Below are 22,896 nucleotides of genomic sequence, written 5' to 3'. Positions count from 1 at the left end.
ACATACAATATTTTAACTTCACTCACTAATCCATCTGAATTTTCTTATGTAAAAATTGAGATTTTATTCCGTTTTGAAAAATTACGGGGCCACAGGTCCAACACGCAGAGGTCTTGTTGAGAACTTTAATCTATAATGCGATGGGGCATCTACCAGGGAAAACGATAAAGAATCGTTTATATGCTTTTAAGGCTTAGTTTAAAAAAGACTCCGCATAAGCACTCATAAAATGAACCCTTATGTCACGGGAATTCACAAATATTCAAGTTACCACAAAATCAAGTTTCAGCACAAGCATTCGTGGTTCACATGTCATAACGTTTGCCCCTGCGCGGGGATCTAAACTGCGCACCGAGGGTTTGGCGTGGTGACCTAAACCACTCGACTATCAGTGCTATAGTAGGTAGCTTATACGCATTTCGTGGTTGGGGTATGAGGCCTATTGTTTTGAATACGAAGTTATGGAAAATGTTGCCATATCATTTTTATTACACCAGCCTGAAGCCTTATAAAGATGAAAATGTTCTGCTCAAACGGATAAACCCATTTTGATAAAAACTTGTATTGATATAGTTGACATTCTGGAATAATGTTACATTACGAATATTAATAAGGGTCTAACAAAAGAAATTGACCTGAAATTTCGTTTCTGACGATTACCTACTATTGATAGATTTGAACCGTTTTCTGTACAAAGGGGTACTCAAATCTATGTACCGAAGCGTGGAGACATCTTTCATATTAATAAGTTAGATGGAAAGAAATTAAGTTAGTCCTTATAAAAGTAATATCTGTCTGTCCAAGGACCGATTACGTAGTGCTTCACCAGCTACATGAGCGAAATTATGTTTATAACGCAAGATTATTGTTTTAAGAACATTAAAATGTCTTTCATTTTAAAGTTATGAAGTGGATTCGTTCCACAATACTGAGGATATGGTTCAGCGAAGTATAATGGGCTTTGTTTTGCGGAATGAAGCCCAGTGGCTCACTCTCTGTTAACTCTTAACGTGCTCCTACGCGTGTCGAATTTGTATTTTAGGTATCTATCTGTAAATAATTTAAGATGCTCTCCACCAGCTAAAGAATCTTGATGCAGACATATTTCAACACCGAAAAAAATATTTTTATAGCTTCAACCTTCATCTATATAATATGGATAAGAAAATCAAGTTTTAATCCAATATTATTTCCAACAGAAACAGAACAAAAGAAACAGAGTAATGTCATGAAATAATATGCATTCTAAAACGTAAAAATTTATTAAATGTAAAAAAAATCTTTGGTTTTAACACAGTAAGTAGGTAAATATAATTATATGGCACCTCTTTTAGTAAATGTTAGCATTATTCTTAGCTTACATTAGCTCATAGCACCTGTTGTACTATTTAGATTCCTTTAAATATTGTACTATCCTTAACTTTTACAAAGTTAAAATTAGAAAAAATGTTATAAAATGTAAATGTATCAAAAACATTTGACTTAAAAAATATTAAGGAACTTTAGTTATATCTCACTATTTCAAAAACTTATAAGTGCTAAGAATGGAGTTAAAATCAATGTCATGTTTATTTCCCTGATGAAAAATATTAAGCAGTTTCTTTTCATATTCATCACGTTTCTTGTAATGTATTACTTCAGATCTCTGTGTAAAAGATTCTTTGTTGACATGATTGTAAAACAGTTTAAGATTTTCTAACATGTCTTCATCATTCGGGATAAGAGCCAAATAGCTTTCTACAGCTTGTGCCGCATCATCATGCTTTTCAAGGTGATAATAGGCTACTTGTAGATAATTAAGTACATCAGCAATAAATTCAATTCCTGAATTATAATTCATACTCTGTAGTTTGTCTTGGCATTGTTGTCTACAGTGTAGAAGTGATGCAATGTTGTTAGAAATGGTTATAACAAATTCAGTTGACCATTCTTGACCAGGCTGGCGTTCACATTCTACTCGACAGTTGTTCTCTGATGAAAAGTAATCTTTTAAGACTTCTTCAAAACTAGCTACAGTTTCTGCCCAATTGTTGAGGTTGTATGATTTTCTTGCTATATTATATTGTACTACATAATCATCACTTTCCATATCCATGACCTCATTCTTATCAACTTCGGGCTGCTCCAAGTAGTACTGTACATTTGATTTCATTGTCTCATCATCAGGATTAGCCATTAGAAATGTAAATGCAGAAGAAGCAGCTTTCTGGAACATGTGCATTTGGAAATAACATATATGAAGATATTCATAAGGCCTTTTTGCTTGCAAATCATGCAAAATAGAGTCATCTAATGTTTTGTTTAGATTCACACCATGAAATTCTTTATCCTGACATTTATTTAGACAGTCTCTTTTGTTAAAGTACTTTTCAAATATTTGTAGGTCATCAATATTTTCGTCAACTTGAGACTCGTATTTTTCAGAGCTACACCTTAACCTACAATTTATAACAACAGATTTGTATAGTTTGTAAAGATGTAAGGTTTCTTCAAACTTCTCAATACACCTGGACCATTTATCATCTGAGTAGGCCTTGACTCCTTGTTGGTAAATTTTATCCAGAGAAACTGGTTTTTGGCAGTCGCCAAACTTTTGAAAAGAAATAAGCACTATTAACAAAAAATGTATTTTAGGTGCCATTCTGTTAAGCGATGTTTTTACCGTCAAGGGTATGTAGTCTGATTTCTTAATGGTGGTTAATTCGTGTTACTTTCCTTAAAATTAACTTTCGTTGTAGTTTGTAGGGCAACCGGCAACGTTGACAATAATGACAATTTAAAATGAGCATAGACAAAACACAACAGTAAAACACACACCACGCACCACACAAATTGTTTGATGAATGATGTCAGATCGTTAGTATGTAGCTAGAGTCTGACACGCAAAACATGAGCTAGACAATTTTTAGACATTCTTCATATAGCCACACCAAAATATATGTCAAATGTCAGTACATGAATTGTCATTTGCATAAAACGTGTTTACTTTTTTGCTGCGAAATTATTTTAAACCATTAAATATGAAGACTCCTACTAAGAATGAGGCTAGAAAGCTAATATTCAATATGATTAATAAATTTGATGTGAAAAATAAAGACAATGAACAGATTTTCAATGTAAAAGAACAATGTTTGGTTACAATCTTGCAAGCCATTGGTAAGCACGACACGTTTATCTTGATCCTTTGCTTAATCCTATTACATATTCATATTTGCATGAAACATTTATCTCGTTATCTATGAAAATGTATTCCATGTTTTATATATTTTCGCATTTCTTCAGGAACCGAAAATATAGATGTTAACATTTTTTTAATAATTTTATAATATTTTTTTTTGTTGCAGAATGGAATAATTGTATAGAACACGTCATAAAAATCGAAAATAACTACATTGAAAAAGATAACATTCTTGAAACGCAACTGGAAAGTTTTACTATAAATGTAAAAGATGATAGTAGTGATAGTGACGAATCTCTTGAAGTAGTTTTTTAGATTCCGATTTTGATTACGAATCACAATAAATAATGTTATAATAACTATGTTTATTTATTTCTCCTCACAATTGCAGAATGCTTATATACAAAAATGACCCTCCTCATTCTGAGAAGAGGCCCTTGCCCTGCAGTGGGACAGTAATGGGTAGATATTATATACACAAAAATACTATGTTTAAAACGGTTGAGCCATTAAAAATCGTATGATATAAAACAACAATAATATTTGTCCATAATTTATTAATCCATGATGTAAAATCAAATATCAAAATGTATTTTTCTTACTATACACAGTGATACCAGCGCTGGATTTTTTGAATTTGCCGCTTTTTTCCAGGCTCATGTTTCGTATGTCAGACTCTAAACATGAACAATTAAAAAGTATGTCATAGCTATTATCAGTGTAGTTAACAATTGTTATCTATGTTATGTTATGAGAATTTAAATATATAATTAAGTTCATAAGGTCAATTTTGTAAAGCTCTGAATAACTACAGACTCACAAAAAAAAATTGTAACTTCCACAAGTTCGAGAACTCCTTAGACTAGTGACGATTTGCGATAATAATTCCTGATACGACATCTGTTCTACTGAAAGAACACTGTCGTCGCTTTCAGCTAGGTACTTGCTGAAAATGTTAACTTTCACAGATTGACCCCATAACGATAATAGTGAAGTATTTCTGTAGACAGGTGGCGTTGAGAGTATCTTAGTTATTAAATATTGCTTTGTTTGTTGTTGTACCTGGATTGGGATACTTTAGCTATTTATTTGACTATAAACAGTTTAAGGAGTTCGCTTTAGATTATACCTAATAATACCTTCTTCTTTTACCTATAATAAATTTATTTTGTTGTATGTTAGATACTGCCTACTTAGTGATTTTGATCCTGTTGAATGTAGGTACTTTATTTATAGAATGGAAGTCTATAATTTTCTAATAATTATTTTAGTGCTTCATAGCTCTGTGCTGGTTCATATCTGCTTACTTACTAATTACCGTTAAATTATTGAACATGAAGGTCCTCGTTGACATCGTGGTCCTCTAATATGTACCTACAAGTCGAAAAGTAATTTTCGAGGCTTCTACAAAAGGGTAAATATAACTATTAAAACATCATAGGTATATATAATGAGGCACGGCAGTATTATTCGTTTATTATGGTCACATCTCTGCAGGGTAGTGCTGTGTTTTTATAGACATTCTAAAGCAATACGAATCGACTGAGCCTAGGTAAATCCCGCTATTTATAATTGACAATGAAGGAATGGAAATTGGATTAAAATAACACTATTCGGAGGTATTTTTCTAAGTATTTTCTAGCACGTACAATATACGTAGGTACATCTAAAATTATTATGCTGGAAAAATGATTAGAAGAATACGAGTAGAGTCAAATCCATCGGCAATTGTAAAAAGGGGAATTTGGGCAATGGATCTAGCATAATCAATAAAATATTACTTAAGTTTTTTATTTTAATACAACCTTTTATCCACGCCTAAGAGGTGCATAGCTTAAGGTTAGTATCTCTGGTGGCTTGAATTGACAACCGAATGACAATACACGATTTCCAAGAAAATGATACAATAGTAAATTCAGGAATAGATCTGTTGAAAAATTCTATTATTTACAATGACTTACAATAATTCCGTCCTCATTGGAAATTGGAGTGAGGAAAGGCTAAAAAATGAGGTGGGTTACCTATCTATCTAATAAAACCTAGGAATACAAAAACAGAGTAGAAGTATCTAACTTGAAAGTTTTAAGAAAAGGCGAAAATAACATTATTAAAATAATTTAATCTTAGTACTTATTTGTGTTCAAATACAGTGTAATAATTAACTTATCAACGGCCTATGTAAATTTGTGTATATTATGTACCTTTATTATATTAACTGACTTATATATTAATAGCTAACGTTTCTGTTGTAGTACGAATTCAAATTATTTTTAAGAAAACGTGACCGGCGTGAATTATTGCTTCAGAGGTCAAGGACTTTATTTAGCAATTTACTAAAGGAGGTATTATCTACTAAAATAATAATACTCAACAAATGTTGGTAAACGATTCATTTATCAGTTTTGATTTCTTAATTTCCTTCTCAAATGGCAGTTACAGCTTTAATCATAACACATTATATTTGGATCGTAAATTCAAAATGTTCAATGTTTTTCAGAGACCTCTCGCAATTAGCGGTACTTACGTTTTGTATGGATTTAACGTACAATTAGTCGCGTCTGATATGCCAGGTACCATTAGGAAATCTTTTGATTAAATAGATCTCTAAGTTCATTTGTTATAGCTATTCAACAAGTATATTTTGGTTTTAGATAGATAATAGAGGTACTTAATATTTATTTTATTAGCGAAAGCGCAGATTGTCGATGGAAAGAGACAGTATGGCTTGGCAATGTCCATTTTGGTGAGAGAACGACAAGTGGATTACATGCAGAATATATCAGATGGTTGTCTAATGACGCTGTCACCGATCACCACTCCTTGCTGTCGAAATACATTCGTAATAATCAGGTAGACTATTATTTAAGAATACATTTTTTCAATTATTTGAAAATGCTGCAAAGTCCTTAGTTGTAAGATAAATATTAAACGTAAGCATCGAATGAGAGTTATATATTGCAATTGCGATAGAGTGACAGAGCATGACACAGCGTAGAGCGTCGTCTGTGTTCACAAGTGGAATACCTACTAAAAGGTGACAGTTGACCTCAGGCCCAGAATCCAAAAGTAAGGTTGTAGAGATTTCACTTTTTTAGGTAACTTCAGTCCATAAAACTAGTGCGTCATTGTTTCAAGAGTAAAAAGCGTAAGCTAGTACACCCATATGCGTCTGTTGTATTATTATACGAACCGTTTTATTTTACTTTGCTTTCGGTTTGTTTACAGTGCTAAGGATGAAAGCATTCGCGGCGAGAAAATGGATTACGGTGATGAGTTCCTGTTAAGAGCTGAGAATTATGGAGATCCTACGGTTAATTTTATTTCATTTGTTAAGTTATCCTAAGGGTTTTTAAGCTTGATGTAGTATGAACGGAATCCTCTTGTTTTTATTCGTTTTGTGAATAATTGTTTCTCTTTATTTTCAATTTTGTTTTTTAAGCTAGCGGTTGGGAATTAATTTGTTGTAAGGTAAGTAAGTACCTATGAGTGCTAGAAGTTTCGTGTCTAGTGATATTTGTCGCTAAATTTTGGCAAATGGTGTTATATAAATTTTCAGGCAGTACCTCTGTATGTTCGGTACACGCCGTCCTGTACGCCAGCTCCCTCGGAGCGCATGCCGATACGCCTGAGTGCCGTCAAAGACAGCAACTGTCGCTTTACAACCGTCCCCCTGCTGCCATGTGACCGTCTTGAAATGCTGGGCAGCCCTGTTAAGGTATTGGTCGAAAACATAGATTAATAATTTTGGACACTTCAATATACATTTTCAAAGCAACAGGGATGATGACATTGCATTTAAATGTCTCTTGAGTAGATTATGATCGATGTTTATTTTCTGTTTTTTTTTTGCAAAATGAAATATCCACGATTTTTTTATCTAATTGTCGGATTAAATAGAGGTAACCAAGTCATCGTCCTTATCGTTTAACTCATTAACTATTTCCTTCTTTTTATTCAAACATTTTTTAGTAAATTTAGCCTTTTTATGTTCCTTGATATCCATTCAGTTATACTTGTGGGCTATACTTTCAGACTGGCGCCAGACTTATTATAAAAAATTGTGTCGCAGACAAGAGTTTGTGTGTTATGAATCAAAATTGGATGCAAACATTCTTTGGACCTGTGAGTAAAAGACTACGGGTTTCATTTTCGAATTACATGACTGCCCTGAAGAGGAGGTGTAATAGTTTCAGGGTCCTTTTGTTTTTATTATACAGAAACTTTTGAGTTCTTAAACAATAAAAAGTTATAAGAAGCCAATTTCCAATTTTCAGGAGAAGAATTAGCCGTATCACATATATGTAGAGCAAAGTCAGCAAGTTTTCACTTTGAATTATAATCTTCCAAACGCTAAATCAAACATAGTCTGATTACGATAAATTTTGTTAGAAGTCAAAGGATTTACATACATTTTTATTTTTAATCACGCAGGAGTGTGGTGTCACTTGCCGAAACTACATAGACCTTCACGGAAGATTTACCGCTGAAAACGTATTCACTCTGGTCAGCGACGTTGAGACGAAGACAAAAGACTGAAATATAAAAATGCCTGCGTTTCAGCATTTTCTACATTCAGTTTTATTTTTTCGGTAAAAAATCTATTTTTTTTATATTGGATATAAGTTACGTTCTTTTTTTAATTTAATACTCGTTGGTTTTAATATTTCCTGTAGAGTTTTTTATATTTACGCTTCTGTTTTAATTAAATAGTTGCTAGCACACTTCTGTTTAATTTAATTTACCTTTCGTTTTAAGTGAATTAATTATCTCGGACCCTGCTCCAGGTGTACCTAATAGTTGAGTCTCTCTACTTTAGTATTTGTTAGTGGCTCTATCGTCTCTTTGTCGTCTACACTGACGTAAACGGGTTAAGCTTAGATTAATAAATGAAGGTAATAAGATATCTGGTCCAGGTCCGTGCCAGATAAAAATTCAGTTAGGTTAGTGAAAACGAGGGAAAGTAATCGAATTGTGTTTCGAGACTAGCGTTCAAAAACTGTATATCGATTCAAAATTTCTAGTAAGTTTAATTACATGTGCTTTTTCGTATTACATTCCAAAATTTTCATCATCCCATTCCACCTAGTTCACGTTTTTGCGTTTATTCATATATTATACACATAAACGGATTGTTTCCTCGTGCTTAATTTTATGATGCTCGTAAAAAGTAACACAGCGGTATCATTTGAGGGAAAATGTAAAATGCAACGATTGTGTTTATAATACAGAAGAAGGTAGAGGGATAGATAACTGTTTTAAACAAAGTAATGACGCGATTATGGTAGAAATTGGGGTCTTTTCCCGTCGGCCGCAAGTACATGCTTTGCGTTGCCAACGTTATCGTTACCTTCCATTGACAAGTGTATTAACATTTCCTAAATGGCAATTTCGTTCACCTGTTTCCCAGTTGTATCAGAAACAAGCTTCGGAAGAATTGGATTATACTAAGCGAAAATGTACATGTTCAAGCCACTTGATCGGACAACCTCATTATTGACTACCTTTATGCGTTATTTGTAGCCCACATCTAGATAGTCTATGACTTTCCGTTGTTGTGTCATTGTTGTTTGATTTTGAAAGATCTTTGGAGTTTTACGTTCGTGTTCGTTATAATTTATTTACAAGTATGTTGAAGAGAGAAGATGATAAAGGTATTGTATATTGCAACAGAGTTCGTTTGGGGAACTGGTATGAAGCAGCTACATTGGAGGAGGTAACTTGGGTATTGTTGACCCTATGTGTTTTGCTTATTTGGGTTCGATAATTAACGTTTATTTATTTACACTTACAGTACAAGTTAAACAAATTCTTGGAACAAATGAAAAAAGGTGATCTTATGCTAGCTAGGTTCCGTAAAATGACGGAAAATCTATGCAAGCCGACTGTTCTCACACAATCTTCAGGCAGTATTCCTTTCGGTGCTAAAATAGCTTTGTATGCACCACATGTGCCAGGTACAAAAATATCTTAGTTATTCAATTTAATTCAGAAGTCTTTCCTAGTAAGGTATAACATAAAAATATAAGCCTCATAAAACCGTTTAATAGGTTTGAATGCAAGAAAGAGTGTAGCTTACAGTATAACAACAATTCTACACTTACAAGTAGGTACAGTACATTGTACATAGTATGAGTCAGGTACAAGATTATGCCTAAACATTTAATGAACAGAAGTGCGAGACGAAATATTCCCACACACAAGGGAATGATACTGTTAATATATACATGTGTACCCGCTTATGCATGTTGCTATGAACGCATAAGAACTGTTACACGTACCTTTTACATTGTGATTTTAGCAAACGATCCACCTGAAGGCAAGATGGGACTTATGTTGGGTGGCAGGATTTCCTCAAATGACATCACGTATTCGCAAGAACTAGAAGACGGTTGTTCGGTCGTTGGACTCCCAAATCAAAAAGCGGCAGAACGACATACTTTCGTCATCACTAGCGCCGACTACTGCAACAGAGATGGGGAACCTTTAAAATATAATCAAGAATTTCTTCTAACATTATCATCGTCCATCAATAAACAGGTTAATATTTAGAAGTGCGTTTTTAGATGAGATCTTGAGTCATTGTTACTTAAACCATTTATTTCGTTGAATTTTTAACAAACACTCCATTTTGCGCCATGAAAATCAGCTTATCCAATAAGAGAGAACATAGGATAACAAAACATAAGGAAAACAAAATTGCTAGGATCCGGAAAAATTTAATCTTGAAAAAAGGAACTATACATTGTGAGGGACGAAAATTCCATTCATGTCAATAAGCTCTGTCCCTCCTTATATACCTGATACGCAGGTTTTTTTTGTGAAATGTGCGTTGTCTTTCAGCCTTTATATATACGGTATGATCCAAACCCTATCCCGGGGTTGTGTGACATGTTCCCTCTATATCTGAGCAAGCATTTTGTTTCCAATACCCGCTGGAGAGTATTGCCCATCCAGCGTCCCGATATCACGAGGTTCGAGCAGGAGGGAATGCCTATTACGGTAAAAATATAAAATCTTTTATAACATGAATTAATTTCACAAGTACAAACTTACATAATTACAGTTATTTGATCGAATAATTTTCGTGGTAAATAATGTATTACAAGGTTAAGATACCTACTAAGAATAATTCTGAAATAATATTCCTTTGATATTAAATACGGAATCCTCGGAGTTGGAATTCAATTAACGTAACGTCTTTATTTTCAGGTCAACACAGATGTCGTAATAAATCATTGTGCGACAAATCTTAATTTAGGTATTAACCTTAGCGGTTGGGCTATGGGCTTTTATGGAAAAGTGAGTTGTAAATGTTGTTAAATTTGTGTATGACATGAAAAGGAATATTTGGAAATAACGATTTGCATTTAATTACAGTTTGCAGCACCTAATTTGAAGACTTGCCTCGACATTTACGGACGAGAACTTCCGAATAATATTTGGCAAATCTACACACCGATTGCCACACTTTAATTTGATGTTTGCAAAATGAAATTTTAAACAAACTTTTTAGAAATTACTCGTGTATTTTAAATTGAAATAAATTATGTTGAGAACATTATTTGTATCTAAGGTTCGTCGTTTAAATTATTATTTTTATACTTTATTGTATGCTGTATTAGATTTTGACAGATCTTTTAAACTAAGACTGTTGACATTGTGGAAGGGAGACACCGCTCTACGCCATGTAGTGTTCTGTCTCTTTTCAACAGTTGCACGTCCACTACGTGAGGAGTCGGTATACCCCCTGAGCATGATCAGTGGTACGGGTAGTCGTCATGGACACTCCGCGATCGTTATTGTCTCGTTTATTATACGGCTCGCCATCTGAAGTCTTCGAACTTATTGCGTCTACCTTCCAGAACATGAATAAGTCATACCCTTCGTTATAAGAATCGCTCCAAAATACCACTGTCATGAATATTGGAGATATCTGTGTTTAAAGCAAATACTACTTTTTAGTAGCTAAACCATTTTTAAGACGATTTGTCTGAACTAAGTGCTTTTCTATTGCTGGCATGTCTGCTTGTGTTTAATGTGCAAAAATTATGTCCCTAGTAGATACCTTGTCTACAAATTTCATTCAGAGGTTCTAAGGAAGTAAAAGTATATACAACTCGAGAGCTTGGACCACATAAAGATAACCAACGCTATAAATATCCCCCTACTTAAAAATAAAAAAGCATAAATGACCTCCACGCCAGACTGATAAATAATGCAGATCAAATACACCAATAGATTGGAATAGTCGTTGCTTCCTTCAGATTCTGTTACGACGGTGAATTTATAAAGTGCACTCTTCCAATAATGAGCGTATTTCAATGAATTCCAAGCTCTATTGAACGGTGGGACATGGCTGAAGTTTTCATAAAAAAAAAACGACTCGTTCATTGAGCCCTATCCGTATTTCTTTTCATTATCTAGTCTAAAGGTTATTTACTTTTCACTTGACTGTTGAGTTCGTAATTGATCCCAAGAATAAAATTTTCTTTCTTGATTTTTACATGTCTGGTATTCTACTGTTGGATGTTTTTAATTGACTAGTATTGAAATGTCACGAGAGTTGGATATCGTGTTGTCTCTGCTACGTTGGTACCGAGGGATGGACCATTAAAAACTTCTTAAAGTTAAGTAGAGTATAAACTTGAAGGGTGACAAGCTGATAGATGTTAGTGCTCGGTCGTCAACCAGTGGAGCATAAACCATTACACAATTATTACGTAGTGAGATTGTTATTTTAACTTTGTAGATTCCACCTATAGATAGCTGTTGAGAAAGAACCTTGTAATCCTCAGTAGGACCATTCTCTTCAGCTTCTATTGAAAATCAGTTTAGTATCTCTTATTCGTCTTATTCTTTGTATAAGATAAACACGTCGTCGAAAGGGATATAAAATTTGGAAGGGTATCTATAAAATAGGCTTATCGGAGAGCGTCGAACGATATTTTTATACATTATCCCATCCACATGTCATTTGAATAAGTTACGAGGTAGGTTTAGTCCGTCTTATTTATATAAAATATATGTTTATCCCAATATTTTGACTAGGATTTATTAAATTGTTTTGATGGAAAGGATATCATTCAATCAGACTTTACATAACCTTAAATCACTCGATTTCTTTTACTTTAAATATTGTGTGAATAGAACCTAATGGTATTCATTAAATAAAACATTATTAGGGATCTGTATGTGGCGACAGTCTGCACAACTTCATTTAGTTAAGTCGAGCAGAAGAGTTTGAGGTATTATGAAAATTTAATTAGTCTGCCTCCACGTAGCGTTGTAAGTTTACGCATGCGGAATTCGTAATGAACTCAATGCAGTTACGACATACGTTGCTAATTATTACGTTATTGTCACATTATTTACGGAGATTGTGAGCCGAGTCGTGTACGATTTTGTGGTATGGCGTTGAAGGCTTGTAAGTAGCCGCAAAGCTTTTTGTTGCAGGTGCTTATCTGCGCCGTGAAAAGGCAAAGGGGGAGTGAAAACTAATCTCCTTTAAGAGCGGCGCCACGTTCTCGCATCCGGGCGGCCGGCGGCCGGCGGCCTGCCAGGTCAGTCAGGTAGCATGCAAGGCACGTCGCGCCCAGCGCGCGGCGCGACTGTTGCGCCGTTTGCTTGTACACATTACATGCCCTTTGTGACGATACCCTCTCGAGAATACTCGGCACTCACAATCGACTCGTTTGAGTGGGCTGTCTCCTATTTCGTATCAGTTATAATGGTATTACTACGGTATGGACTCAAAGTATAATAGCGAACATGTTTTCCAAGTCAGACAGTTGTGAATGAAATGTAGGAACAAGTGTAGTTCATTTACGTACGAAAGCACGTTGGCTCTATTTTGAATGAGCATATTTATGTAATCCGTTTTTAGTTTAAAATCTTTAAACATATTATATTAATTTCACCAACAGCAAAATACGTATAAAAACGTTGTGTTGATTAAACCTGTCTAAAGTTATATTAACGTACATAAATAATTTCGTTTAATTTACGTTATTAATATTTTGAGCTGGCGAGAAGAAGTGTAATCCCAAACAGAAACAAGCGAGTTTTATCAAAGATTATTTCATTTGTCTCGCAGCCGCGGCGGTATCTGGCCCTCGAGTATATTTACCGTTGGAAGTTATCTACCCTCCAACTGAATTATGGTACACTACAATAACCAACCCCAAATGTAGCTGACTTTTCACTTTGTTTAGGTATAGGGCGCTTTGTCTTATTTTATCGTGCGTAATGTTCACAATACATACCGTTTACGTGCCGCTAAGACAATGTTTTATTTTTATTAGTAACTGATTTTCCGTTCTTTTTTTTCAATACATTGCAATTATTTATCTCCTCTGACTGTTTATGTTTACAATATAATTTATATTAATTTAATCTAGAACAGAACACTGTCTCGATTTCAGAATTCTCCGAATTTATTAGAACCGTACATGTTGTACCTACATATAAGAAGTGATTTTTAGTAGGTACGTGAAAGTTTCTTATTTAACGTAACACATGAAATAAACCCAGTTTTCCGAGAAACGGTCTTAGTAATAATAATCTCATGGATTTATATTGTTCCTAGAATTTCTGAGATACGACTAGCAAGTATATAGTGTTTGATCTAACAAGGTATGGTTGGGGTATATATAGGTATTTGTGCTTTATTAAACTCGGGTTAGATAATGTTATTAGATTTTCCATCATCTTATTAAGCTTGTTAAATGTCAAGAATATTTGGCTATAATTTACAAAATTCAGGACATTTAAAAGATATTTGTCCAATTTAAATAACAATATTATCGCGTTGAGCGTTCGCTTGATTGATAGCTAAGTGCTTATGACGCTTTCGTCGCTCACCAGAGAGTTGTAATTATCGTTAATATTCACCTCGGCAGAGTCGGAAATCTCCGTTCAGGCAGTTTTCAGCGAATGTCGTTCATTAACGTACACAATAGCCTTGATAATAATTCTAAAAACTCGTCGCGAGAACAAAGGTTTATCGCGACGATTGGCGACAGAGCACTTCATCCACGGATCATTGGTTGACAGCTGCAGACAAATCGTGTACATCTATAATATGTTACAGTAAAGTGAAAATCGACATTCATTTATTTAACATCTGTCGAATCAAATCAAATTAAAGCCTTTTTTTTTGAGATTTTGGGGCATTGAATATATCATTCATATCTCTAAATAATAAGTATGTATAGAAATAAGTATGATTGTAAACCTTTCCAAAAATATTGAATATTCATATTGCCAAATTACTATATTTTATGCAGAAGCGTTGTATTTGACGAATTCAAATTATTGATCTGTTACTCTTAGATGTACCAACAAGCTCTGGAATGGCTGAATTATTAGAAATTTCGACATTAGTAAAGTCGTCATGGTGTTCTAGAACAGATACTGGAGGTCTACCATAACCTCTTAAAACAAAACTGTAGCAGTTGTGAAAGCGGGATGGTGCAATACACGGCGTAGAGCGGCATCTCTCTTCCTCATTTACCTTAGGAGATGGGGGTATGCCCACTGCTCTCTAAAGTACACATAACGACAGCAGTCAAGCCTCTGTTTGGGTTATCTTATTGCCCTTTGCACATTAACGGTGACATAAAATGTTTATTCTCGAATCGTAAGTACCTCGTTCCGTCTTATTAAATGTTAAGATATGTTAATAAAAATGGATTGAAACACACGTGTCGGGAATATGAAACTGGAAAATAATTGTTTTCTCTTGATTTTTCAACATTACAGCTTTCTGAAGGCAGACGCGAGTGGGAGGCATCTAACGTAGCATAAATTATATTATCTTATTCATATTTAATCATAGATACCTTATTTATTACACAACCTTCGCCTATTTCAGTTAGTGAAACTGAAAAGTCAAAACGAAACTGACTGAAAATAGAAATACGAATTCTCTGATCCCCCCTGTAATAACTTTTGACATCTATTTTCTTTGATACGATTTTAATTAACAGAGTAATGTATCAAAGTTTGAGTACCAAGAATTTCGTTTATTCGATTCGATTCTAGACTTCAGTGAAACCGTAAAGTTTTTGTTCAGAGTCGTTGGTTGTTTCAGTTGTTCGTTCCCTGTAACCTTTCCCACGTGAATAATTCATAGTATCGAGTTTTACAATAACATTTGTTTGTAGACGCACTGAAAATAGTGAAGGTTTTTTTTTACAATTACAATAGTCATTACTTGGTTCCAGTGCATCGTGCTGGTGTTATAATATCTACATATTAATAGCATTCACGTTAAGTAAGTATAATACGAGTATAAATATTTTTTGAAACTAAAATACAACACTATTTACAGTCTGATATTATTTATATTGTTACGTCTAAGGCTACCATTATCATACTTATATTATGATAAGAATATTTGAGTGTATGTGTGTGTTTGTTACCTCTTGACGTCCAAACGGCTTGATCAATTTCGATGAAATTTGGTACGGAGGTAGCTGACACCTTGGATGAACCCGTAAGTTTTCTTCAAAACCAGAGTATTTTAATAGTCTTTGGTCTACGACATTTGATAAGCCCCTATCATGTCGAGAATTCTGGTTATTATGAAAACCAAACTTTTCTATGAAAACATATACGTTTATTCTTAAGAAAACCAGTAGGTATTCTTCGTTTTCCGTTTTATGTTTTTCGTTCTCGGCTGTGCCCGACAGGGTCTCAATTATCTTTTTACTTCCCATTTAATTAATATTGTGGACCGACTGTAATCGAGATCAAAAAAAGTTTAAGTAGAACTTAATTTTCTTTGTACTAAGTAACAATCAAACAAGCATTCTTAATTAAATATTCGCTTATAATTATGTATATGCAAACACACATAAAGACTTTATCTAAATATGTAAATTACTAACAGGATTACCAACACTTCAAACCACTTCGAAACCTAAAAACGACGTAGCATTAAAACACAAAATTAATTTATCTCTAAGCAAAGAAATATTTTAACTTTCCCTTTTCATGATGGAAATTTGAGTAGGTACACCCCTCGAATAAGAATTTACGAAGGACCTTTGAAATAAAAATTCAAATGACTGAATAACGCGACCATAATTTGCATGCAGGTGATCATCTTTAGAGTAATTTTAGACGTCATTAAAACTTATTACGCGGTCTCCTAGCCACGTGGCACAACATTGTTCGGGCGTTTACTTTGTTCCCTATCCCGAGAGAAAGTTATAATATCCATCTAAGACGAAGTATTCTGAAGACAATGAGGGTAATGAACTCAGTGAATTTAATGCGACGAAAAGTAATAACAGGTGGATTAAATAAACGGAAACGACTAAACAGATAAACATTTATTAGACTGTACAAAATAGACAATGGGCTTATAATGTACATATTTATCCTTGAATGTAGTTCATTTGATTTTTTATTTAATATAAGTTCATTTATATTCGTAAAAATCAAAATATGCCTCGCGACGGTAAGTACCTCTTGAAATTTGCAGAACACATTTTCCTACCATTACTAAGATAAATGTCTTCTTATTATTTTCCTCAAAAATGTCACAGGTAATCTTGTCGGTTTTATCATGGGCGTGTTCACTTCACCACTCGCCCTACTCAGCAATATTTTCAGCTGTTAATAAAGCAGCGCATTACTCAGAACAGTAATTTTTGCTCTCAGCGAGAGCTTGTGCTTTCGTAGCAACTTACCAAGGTTTATAGAAATCGCGGTTACACACCCTTCCTACTAAAAATGTTGTTCCATATTAGAATACAATACATAGCAACAGCTTTAAATAAAATGTAAATTGCGCTCTTAGAAAATGTTATTCATAGAACAAGGGAAACTTCATTTATATTCAGTAGAATTACTGAGCGTTACGCAAAACAAAGTGAGGCAGAGCGAAATTAGACAAGTCTGCGAACATTAGCGTGTAGGTACCGACATACACGAGGATGAGGAATGCCTTTCAACGTCCACATCAAGCTTCGCAGAGATAACTTCAGCTTGAATTTCTCGGCAGTAGTATTAGGCAATTAAGCGCACGTTAAGAAGAGGTTTCAACGGGAAACTTCCTATATTTCGTCATAATACTACCATCACGGGCACGATTATATAAAGTCATTTACTTTTAAAGCCAATGTATCCTGAGAATTTGTTTGTGCCTATCTTAGAAACATTTACCATTCAAACGATCTCATCTTGTATTAATTTGTTGGAAACGTGAACTGTAGCTGAAGCGCCCCAACATAACAGAGATTGAGCGAGATTGCCGACAGTTTTTCCGATCATTATTTCCCCAGAGTGCAAACGTAAACAGCGGTGATTCTTTGTAATATTGTATGCATAGGTTTTATCTTCTTATTCAATTACTTCAGTTAGATTAATATAAGAAAATTTCATTAGTAATGGATTTAATTTAGGGAATGTTATTGAATCGTATGGCTCAGTTTCAAAATATTTGCATTAGGAGCCATATTATAGAAGGGAAGAGAGCGAAGCCTCTGGCAAACAGCGAACTGTTACGATCTTGTGTAGTAGGGTTGTGACACGAGTACGGATATAATTTGATAGAGAAACTTTTATTAATGGTACAGTTTCTAATACTTAGTTCATACATTGTTCGGCGCAGTAAATTTAATAATTAAACTTTGTATTCAACTTATTCGATTTGTATTGCAACAACGTTACTGAGACGACTGAACCGTATTAGAAACTTTGAAAAAAGTTAGTATTTATTTTCTTAGCAGATTAATACCTTCAAGTTCATTCGTTGTCAACCCTGTCACTATTGCAAATATCGAACGTCTTGTCGGATGTTATTAGCTGTGTGCGTAGCTCAAAACATTGCCTCCCAAGTTTCTCAATATCAACGATATTATTCATTTCCGCGCCTTTTATGCAAATTGACTTTGAACTGAGTTCAAGTCAGGTCTTCATTATAAACAAGTGAACTTTTTAGACAGGTGTGTGTCTTTTTGTGCCAACAGTATTTGTATGTGTTATAACAATCTCTCATCACTGTGTGTTTAGTTTTCTACAAGGTGTCTTGATAGAGCATAGGCCATAATATTGATATTCCTGAAACAAGGTTAATTATTAGAATAGTTATTGACGTTAATAAGGTCGCCATAGAAGCTGAATACCTCCTAAGCATGTTAAATTAAATATTTTATACCTTTACTCTTTCTGTGTGACTAAAACAAATAAGTGTCGTAAAATTTGGGCGTGTCTTTTCTGTAAGAAAAACAGATGAAAATACTTTAGTTGAGGTAAACTGTAATAAATATTTTCCACTCGACAAACAAGCTCGGGGGTACGCTACATTAAATAATATCGACATATCCAAGCCAATTTCGTACTTTCCGCTAAGCTTATTTCAGACTTCCACACGCAAACATTCCCCCATGCGAAAATAGATTCGATTTGCATTTTAGGGTTATAAGACGAGCAATAACACATTTCGCATTTTTGGCTATTTAACCGTTATTGAGAAAATTGTTTTGATGCTAGCAATAGAATATAACTAAGTGGGATATTCACCTGTTATTCAAAGCAATATTATCTTCCTTTACATTTTCATTGTTCCCTTTATGTCCCTGCGGGTATATAGCTACGATACCATCTATACGCAGTACAGTAAAATTTCCATGGAGTAAAAAGATTAAATGTGAACACGACCGTTTGAAACGATTGAATTTTAAACAAATACGTGACGTCATTGCTCTGATTTACAGCTGTATGTACGTGTGACGAGCGCGTGGCGTGATGAATGTCATCCAACCCAAGCTCCCTTCTCAACGTGTGTGACACTCGTAAATTATACACGTTGTGTCAAACATTGCCGATACACGCGGGGTTGCGACTGTGCTGAACAAAGAGAGGGATAAGTAATTGATTGTATCATTCGGAACGGAATGAAAGCCAAAATCAAACCTTCGATTAATGTCATAATTCTCTTGCTTTTCTTTACACATTACTAAGTCAAAAGTGTTTTTGTTTTTGCCATTAATAGCTTTATGTTTGACGGATACCATAGTAAAGGCCATTTGAGTCAAATAATTCAGGTGTTAGTCAGTATAGGATTTTCTGTAGGTACGAGTATAGGTAGAAAGTGGTTAGAAGTTGTATGGAAAACATATCATTCTACTCGTTTAAATAATTGAAATTTAGTCAATTTTAAAATGACTATCTTAGCGGGTTCATTCATAGTTCTCAGTGCAGAACTTGGCTACATATTTAATAAAGAACCGGTTTCCTAAAACGGTTCGTTGTAGAGGATCACTCCATCGCTCCTCCGTCTCCCAACTCGGCGGGGAGCTGAGTAAAAATAATTAAAAAGATCGCTAGCCGAGGGGAATCACGGGAAAGAGCCTATAATCTTATATAGAAACGCCATTCTCAGCTGACAGGCGCCCTTTGGCAACACAAAACAAAAAAAAAACAAACATTAATATGGCAATATAAGTTTACTGTTATTTAATTAGAATAACAAGCAGTGGATTATTGAAGTTGCGATTAAAATGCTAGCGAATTTAATATTCTTGGCTCTTCCACTTTGTAACTGTTACCGACTTTATTTAAAGTCGCAGGTATCCATGTGTAAATCGAGCCTTTAGTGTGTAACTTTCAGCTCTGGAGACCTGTTGACCGGGAGAGTGGATAAATTTAACAAGATTTAGGGTTTACATTTCGTACCACTGTTTTCAAGTACTATCTGATGCCATATAACCATAAAATGCTTAAACTTATTACGACATGCGATGGGGTGATTGTGGTGAAGCGTTACCCTTAGCTTAGTGGTCATATATCATAATGGTTTTGTAATGTACGAGTTGCCATGTGCGTTACGTCGGCGTTGAGCAATATGTAATAAAAATGGAGGTTCGTTGCGGGTGAGAGCGGTGTAATATTGTAATCACAACAAGTGGTTTGTGCGGACAAGCTTGCCATTGTATATTTAGCGTGTAAACATGTAAATAATTAAATGTAGTAATTACCAAAGATCAAAGTATTTTTAATAAGTTTTAATTTACTAAATTGTTTTCTAGGAATAGAAATTAAAGTATTGCTTGGAATTTTTCAAATATAAATACAAAAACAGAATTATTTCTTATTGATGCATACTGAATATGATATACATGGGTACTTAAGTTTTATACATTTGTTTCAGCAGTTTCAGTTGTTAAGCTTTAAGACATTTTCATAAAACTTCAAGGTTTTTTGTACGTGAAAGTGACGGTACGTGCAAGTTTCCTTCACTGTAATTTGCAGCAGAAGATGATAGTCTCTTGTATTACGAAAAAGCACAAAATCTCTACTTTCAATTGTATTTTTATACCCAATAGTTTTCAATTACGAGAAAACTTGAATAAGCTATAAATTAAGTCACAATATTACGGCAGTCTGACAAAATCGGCCATCAAATTTTCCAAGTGCTAAAAAAAATATTTGATTGTTATGCCGGAGGGAATTAAAGCTAATATTTAGTTTCAAGTAATACTGACTTCGCACTCGTGTGTTGCGTTGCGTGTGTTGTAATAGTTTGGGCGCATTACTGCGGTGCCAGCAATTAAATTAATCAAGCCAGCTTTACGGAATGTTCCTATTGTGGAGACACTATTGTAAATTAAGTTTCACGTGAATTATCATGTGCGTGTGTGTAGCTGTACATTAAAACGACGGTTAAAAGTAATCACGATTAGTGTGAAGCCAAGCGTTTGCGATAAAATGAATAGATGTTGCTGTTTGTGGTAGTACTTGTACATTATATGTACTTGTATTTTGTATCTACTAAATTTTGTAATGAAATTGTTTAAGTTTCAAATTATACCCGCACCTATCTTTGCTTGACCTGGATTTAGAGTTTTATTATTTCTTGCCACAATACAAATCAAAATATCTTGTCGTCTGTATAAATTTCAATTGTCTAGCTATAACGGTTCCTGAAGTACAACTTGGCGAAAGATGGACAGTGGACACGTAACGGTCCGTTTTCAAAATGGTCGGGGAATCCAAAAACACACCAATTTCATTACAACCATTGCTTTAATACTTTTATAGGGTTTCCTTACGAAGTCCACCAGGATAATCAGATCTCGTAGCCAGATCCCCCAAGGGACTGTCGTGGACTCATTAGCTCATCAGAATCCCCTTTAAATAACAATATGTGTGCTCTACTCAGCACATTCAATGTGAGTACACATATTGATTTTCCAAGTCTCTATATAAGGCTTTTCAGGGTTCTATAAGCTTAACGACTCTTATTAATCTTCGCTTAATGTATGCAAATACAGTCAGCAACAGAAGTGGATTGCTCACCATAAGCCATTTAAATTGTAACATATGGGTTAAAGCCGTGTCAAATTTGCTATTTTACCAATGTCTGTAATTTAAGTTTAAAATTATACCATAGTTTATACCTATATGATTAGCTGTTGCTCTCTACGTCGCTCGCCTGGATGTTGGTTACAGTCTTAGGTTGGTCCTGACAGGGACATGCGAACGTGTGTGACGTTTACTTGAAAGTATTATGTTAGACTATGTTTTTTTTTATTCGGTATTTTCTTCAAATTAATTTGATTTATACAGTCACCTTGATACGATGACGTCACGCTTTATAAGCGGTTGTGTGACTGTAGTTACGTAGGAATCTACGTTTTCCCACGAATTTGTTTTTTTTTACTTCACTCCATCCTTTCTCAGTATATGGATCAATACTTTAAGAGGATTATATCTCACGAGCTTGTTGGTTACCTTATCGTTTAGTACAGCGATGTATTTCCTTAATATCATCAATCTATTTACAGAAAGGTTTAACAGATCTACTCCGTGATAAAGTATTTGAAATGCCGCGATAACTCGACACGTCCATTTGAATGAAAGCTGCACTACGTGGCTTGAATGAGACTTAGCTCGCTCTTGGAAAGAGAAGTTGACTGATTTGAAGAAACTTTTGCAATATGTCCGTCGCAAGCAAAACTCTTTTTTATTTTTTTAATGTCGAATCCATTTTTTTCTAAACTCAAGAGTATAAAGATGTTCACACGATCGTAATTGATAATTTTTGCTTATATTGCGATGCATTTATCATTACCACCCCAAAAGTAGTGAACCTCAACATGATTAAAGTATTTATTTTTTATATTGAATCAATACCGCACCTCTGCAGTTAGCCTGAACAAGAAACTGAGAATTTTGACTGATCGACAATTCTCTAATGAGGTTTCGCAAGTTTTTAATAGGGAGGAAATTGAAATTAATTTATCTGTCTCTACCGTTAGAAGTAAATGCTAAGTTTACATAAATTTTGTAAACTAAATCGTTATCAATATGAATGATAAGTATAGAAAACATATATAAGTATGCACTGTGCATGAACCTTCTTTGCTTGAAAATGTAGCAGACCGAGACGTTGAAGCGAAGCTCAACAGACAGCAACGTCTATTTTAAACTCTGTAGGTGCTCGTATTTCCTTTGAGACTCTTTCACGCCGCTATCCGTCTGAATTATTCATATTGTCGGTAAATATCTATGAAATCGAACATGATAGTTGAGAGCGATAGATGCACGGCAAACATTAAACGCTAAACGTCGCGCGTCGCTCACGATATCAACTCCATTTCTCTATTTGCTCTGATTGTGTATTTAATAGAGACACAGTTGTTGATACCATTAATTAAACAGCACGCGCACAGACAACGATCTTAATGATGATTATAAAACTCACA

At 34.4% G+C, this 22,896-nt stretch overlaps 3 protein-coding genes across 3 annotated transcripts; 2 read left to right on the top strand and 1 right to left on the bottom strand.

Moving 5' to 3' along the window:
• Positions 1 to 1,281: 1,281 nt before the first annotated feature.
• On the bottom strand, positions 1,282 to 2,851 carry LOC113496507 (cartilage-associated protein-like). The gene has a single exon (XM_026875745.1). It carries the CDS (start codon positions 2,639 to 2,641, stop codon positions 1,517 to 1,519), a length of 1,125 nt encoding a protein of 374 aa, XP_026731546.1. The 5' UTR covers positions 2,642 to 2,851; the 3' UTR covers positions 1,282 to 1,516.
• A 2,184-nt stretch (positions 2,852 to 5,035) lies between these two features.
• LOC113496508 (cilia- and flagella-associated protein 161) lies at positions 5,036 to 7,783 on the top strand. Its single transcript, XM_026875746.1, has 8 exons — positions 5,036 to 5,190; positions 5,431 to 5,520; positions 5,676 to 5,748; positions 5,866 to 6,028; positions 6,404 to 6,488; positions 6,735 to 6,893; positions 7,211 to 7,300; positions 7,610 to 7,783. Exons 1-8 carry the CDS (start codon positions 5,131 to 5,133, stop codon positions 7,712 to 7,714), a joined length of 825 nt encoding a protein of 274 aa, XP_026731547.1. The 5' UTR covers positions 5,036 to 5,130; the 3' UTR covers positions 7,715 to 7,783.
• A 942-nt stretch (positions 7,784 to 8,725) lies between these two features.
• LOC113496717 (cilia- and flagella-associated protein 161-like) lies at positions 8,726 to 10,736 on the top strand. Its single transcript, XM_026876031.1, has 6 exons — positions 8,726 to 8,891; positions 8,970 to 9,132; positions 9,477 to 9,715; positions 10,019 to 10,177; positions 10,388 to 10,477; positions 10,556 to 10,736. The coding sequence occupies exons 1-6, from the start codon at positions 8,805 to 8,807 to the stop codon at positions 10,649 to 10,651; spliced, it is 834 nt and encodes a 277-aa protein (XP_026731832.1). The 5' UTR covers positions 8,726 to 8,804; the 3' UTR covers positions 10,652 to 10,736.
• Positions 10,737 to 22,896: the final 12,160 nt, after the last annotated feature.

Source organism: Trichoplusia ni, chromosome 8 (assembly GCF_003590095.1).
Source record: "Trichoplusia ni isolate ovarian cell line Hi5 chromosome 8, tn1, whole genome shotgun sequence".
In the NCBI taxonomy this organism is placed as follows: Eukaryota; Metazoa; Arthropoda; class Insecta; order Lepidoptera; family Noctuidae; genus Trichoplusia; species Trichoplusia ni.
This window is presented reverse-complemented; position numbering and strand designations above follow the sequence as displayed.

Bases quoted from the DNA above. Each gene is read 5' to 3' on its own strand.
- LOC113496508 (XM_026875746.1), top strand. From the start codon at position 5,131: ATGACTTACAATAATTCCGTCCTCATTGGAAATTGGAGTGAGGAAAGG. The intron at 6,029-6,403 runs GTAGACTATTAT...GTTTGTTTACAG, and splicing joins AATACATTCGTAATAATCAG to TGCTAAGGATGAAAGCATTC. The intron at 6,894-7,210 runs GTATTGGTCGAA...CTATACTTTCAG, and splicing joins TGCTGGGCAGCCCTGTTAAG to ACTGGCGCCAGACTTATTAT.
- LOC113496507 (XM_026875745.1), bottom strand. From the start codon at position 2,641: ATGGCACCTAAAATACATTTTTTGTTAATAGTGCTTATTTCTTTTCAA.
- LOC113496717 (XM_026876031.1), top strand. From the start codon at position 8,805: ATGTTGAAGAGAGAAGATGATAAAGGTATTGTATATTGCAACAGAGTT. The intron at 9,716-10,018 runs GTTAATATTTAG...GTTGTCTTTCAG, and splicing joins CATCGTCCATCAATAAACAG to CCTTTATATATACGGTATGA. The intron at 10,178-10,387 runs GTAAAAATATAA...CTTTATTTTCAG, and splicing joins AGGAGGGAATGCCTATTACG to GTCAACACAGATGTCGTAAT.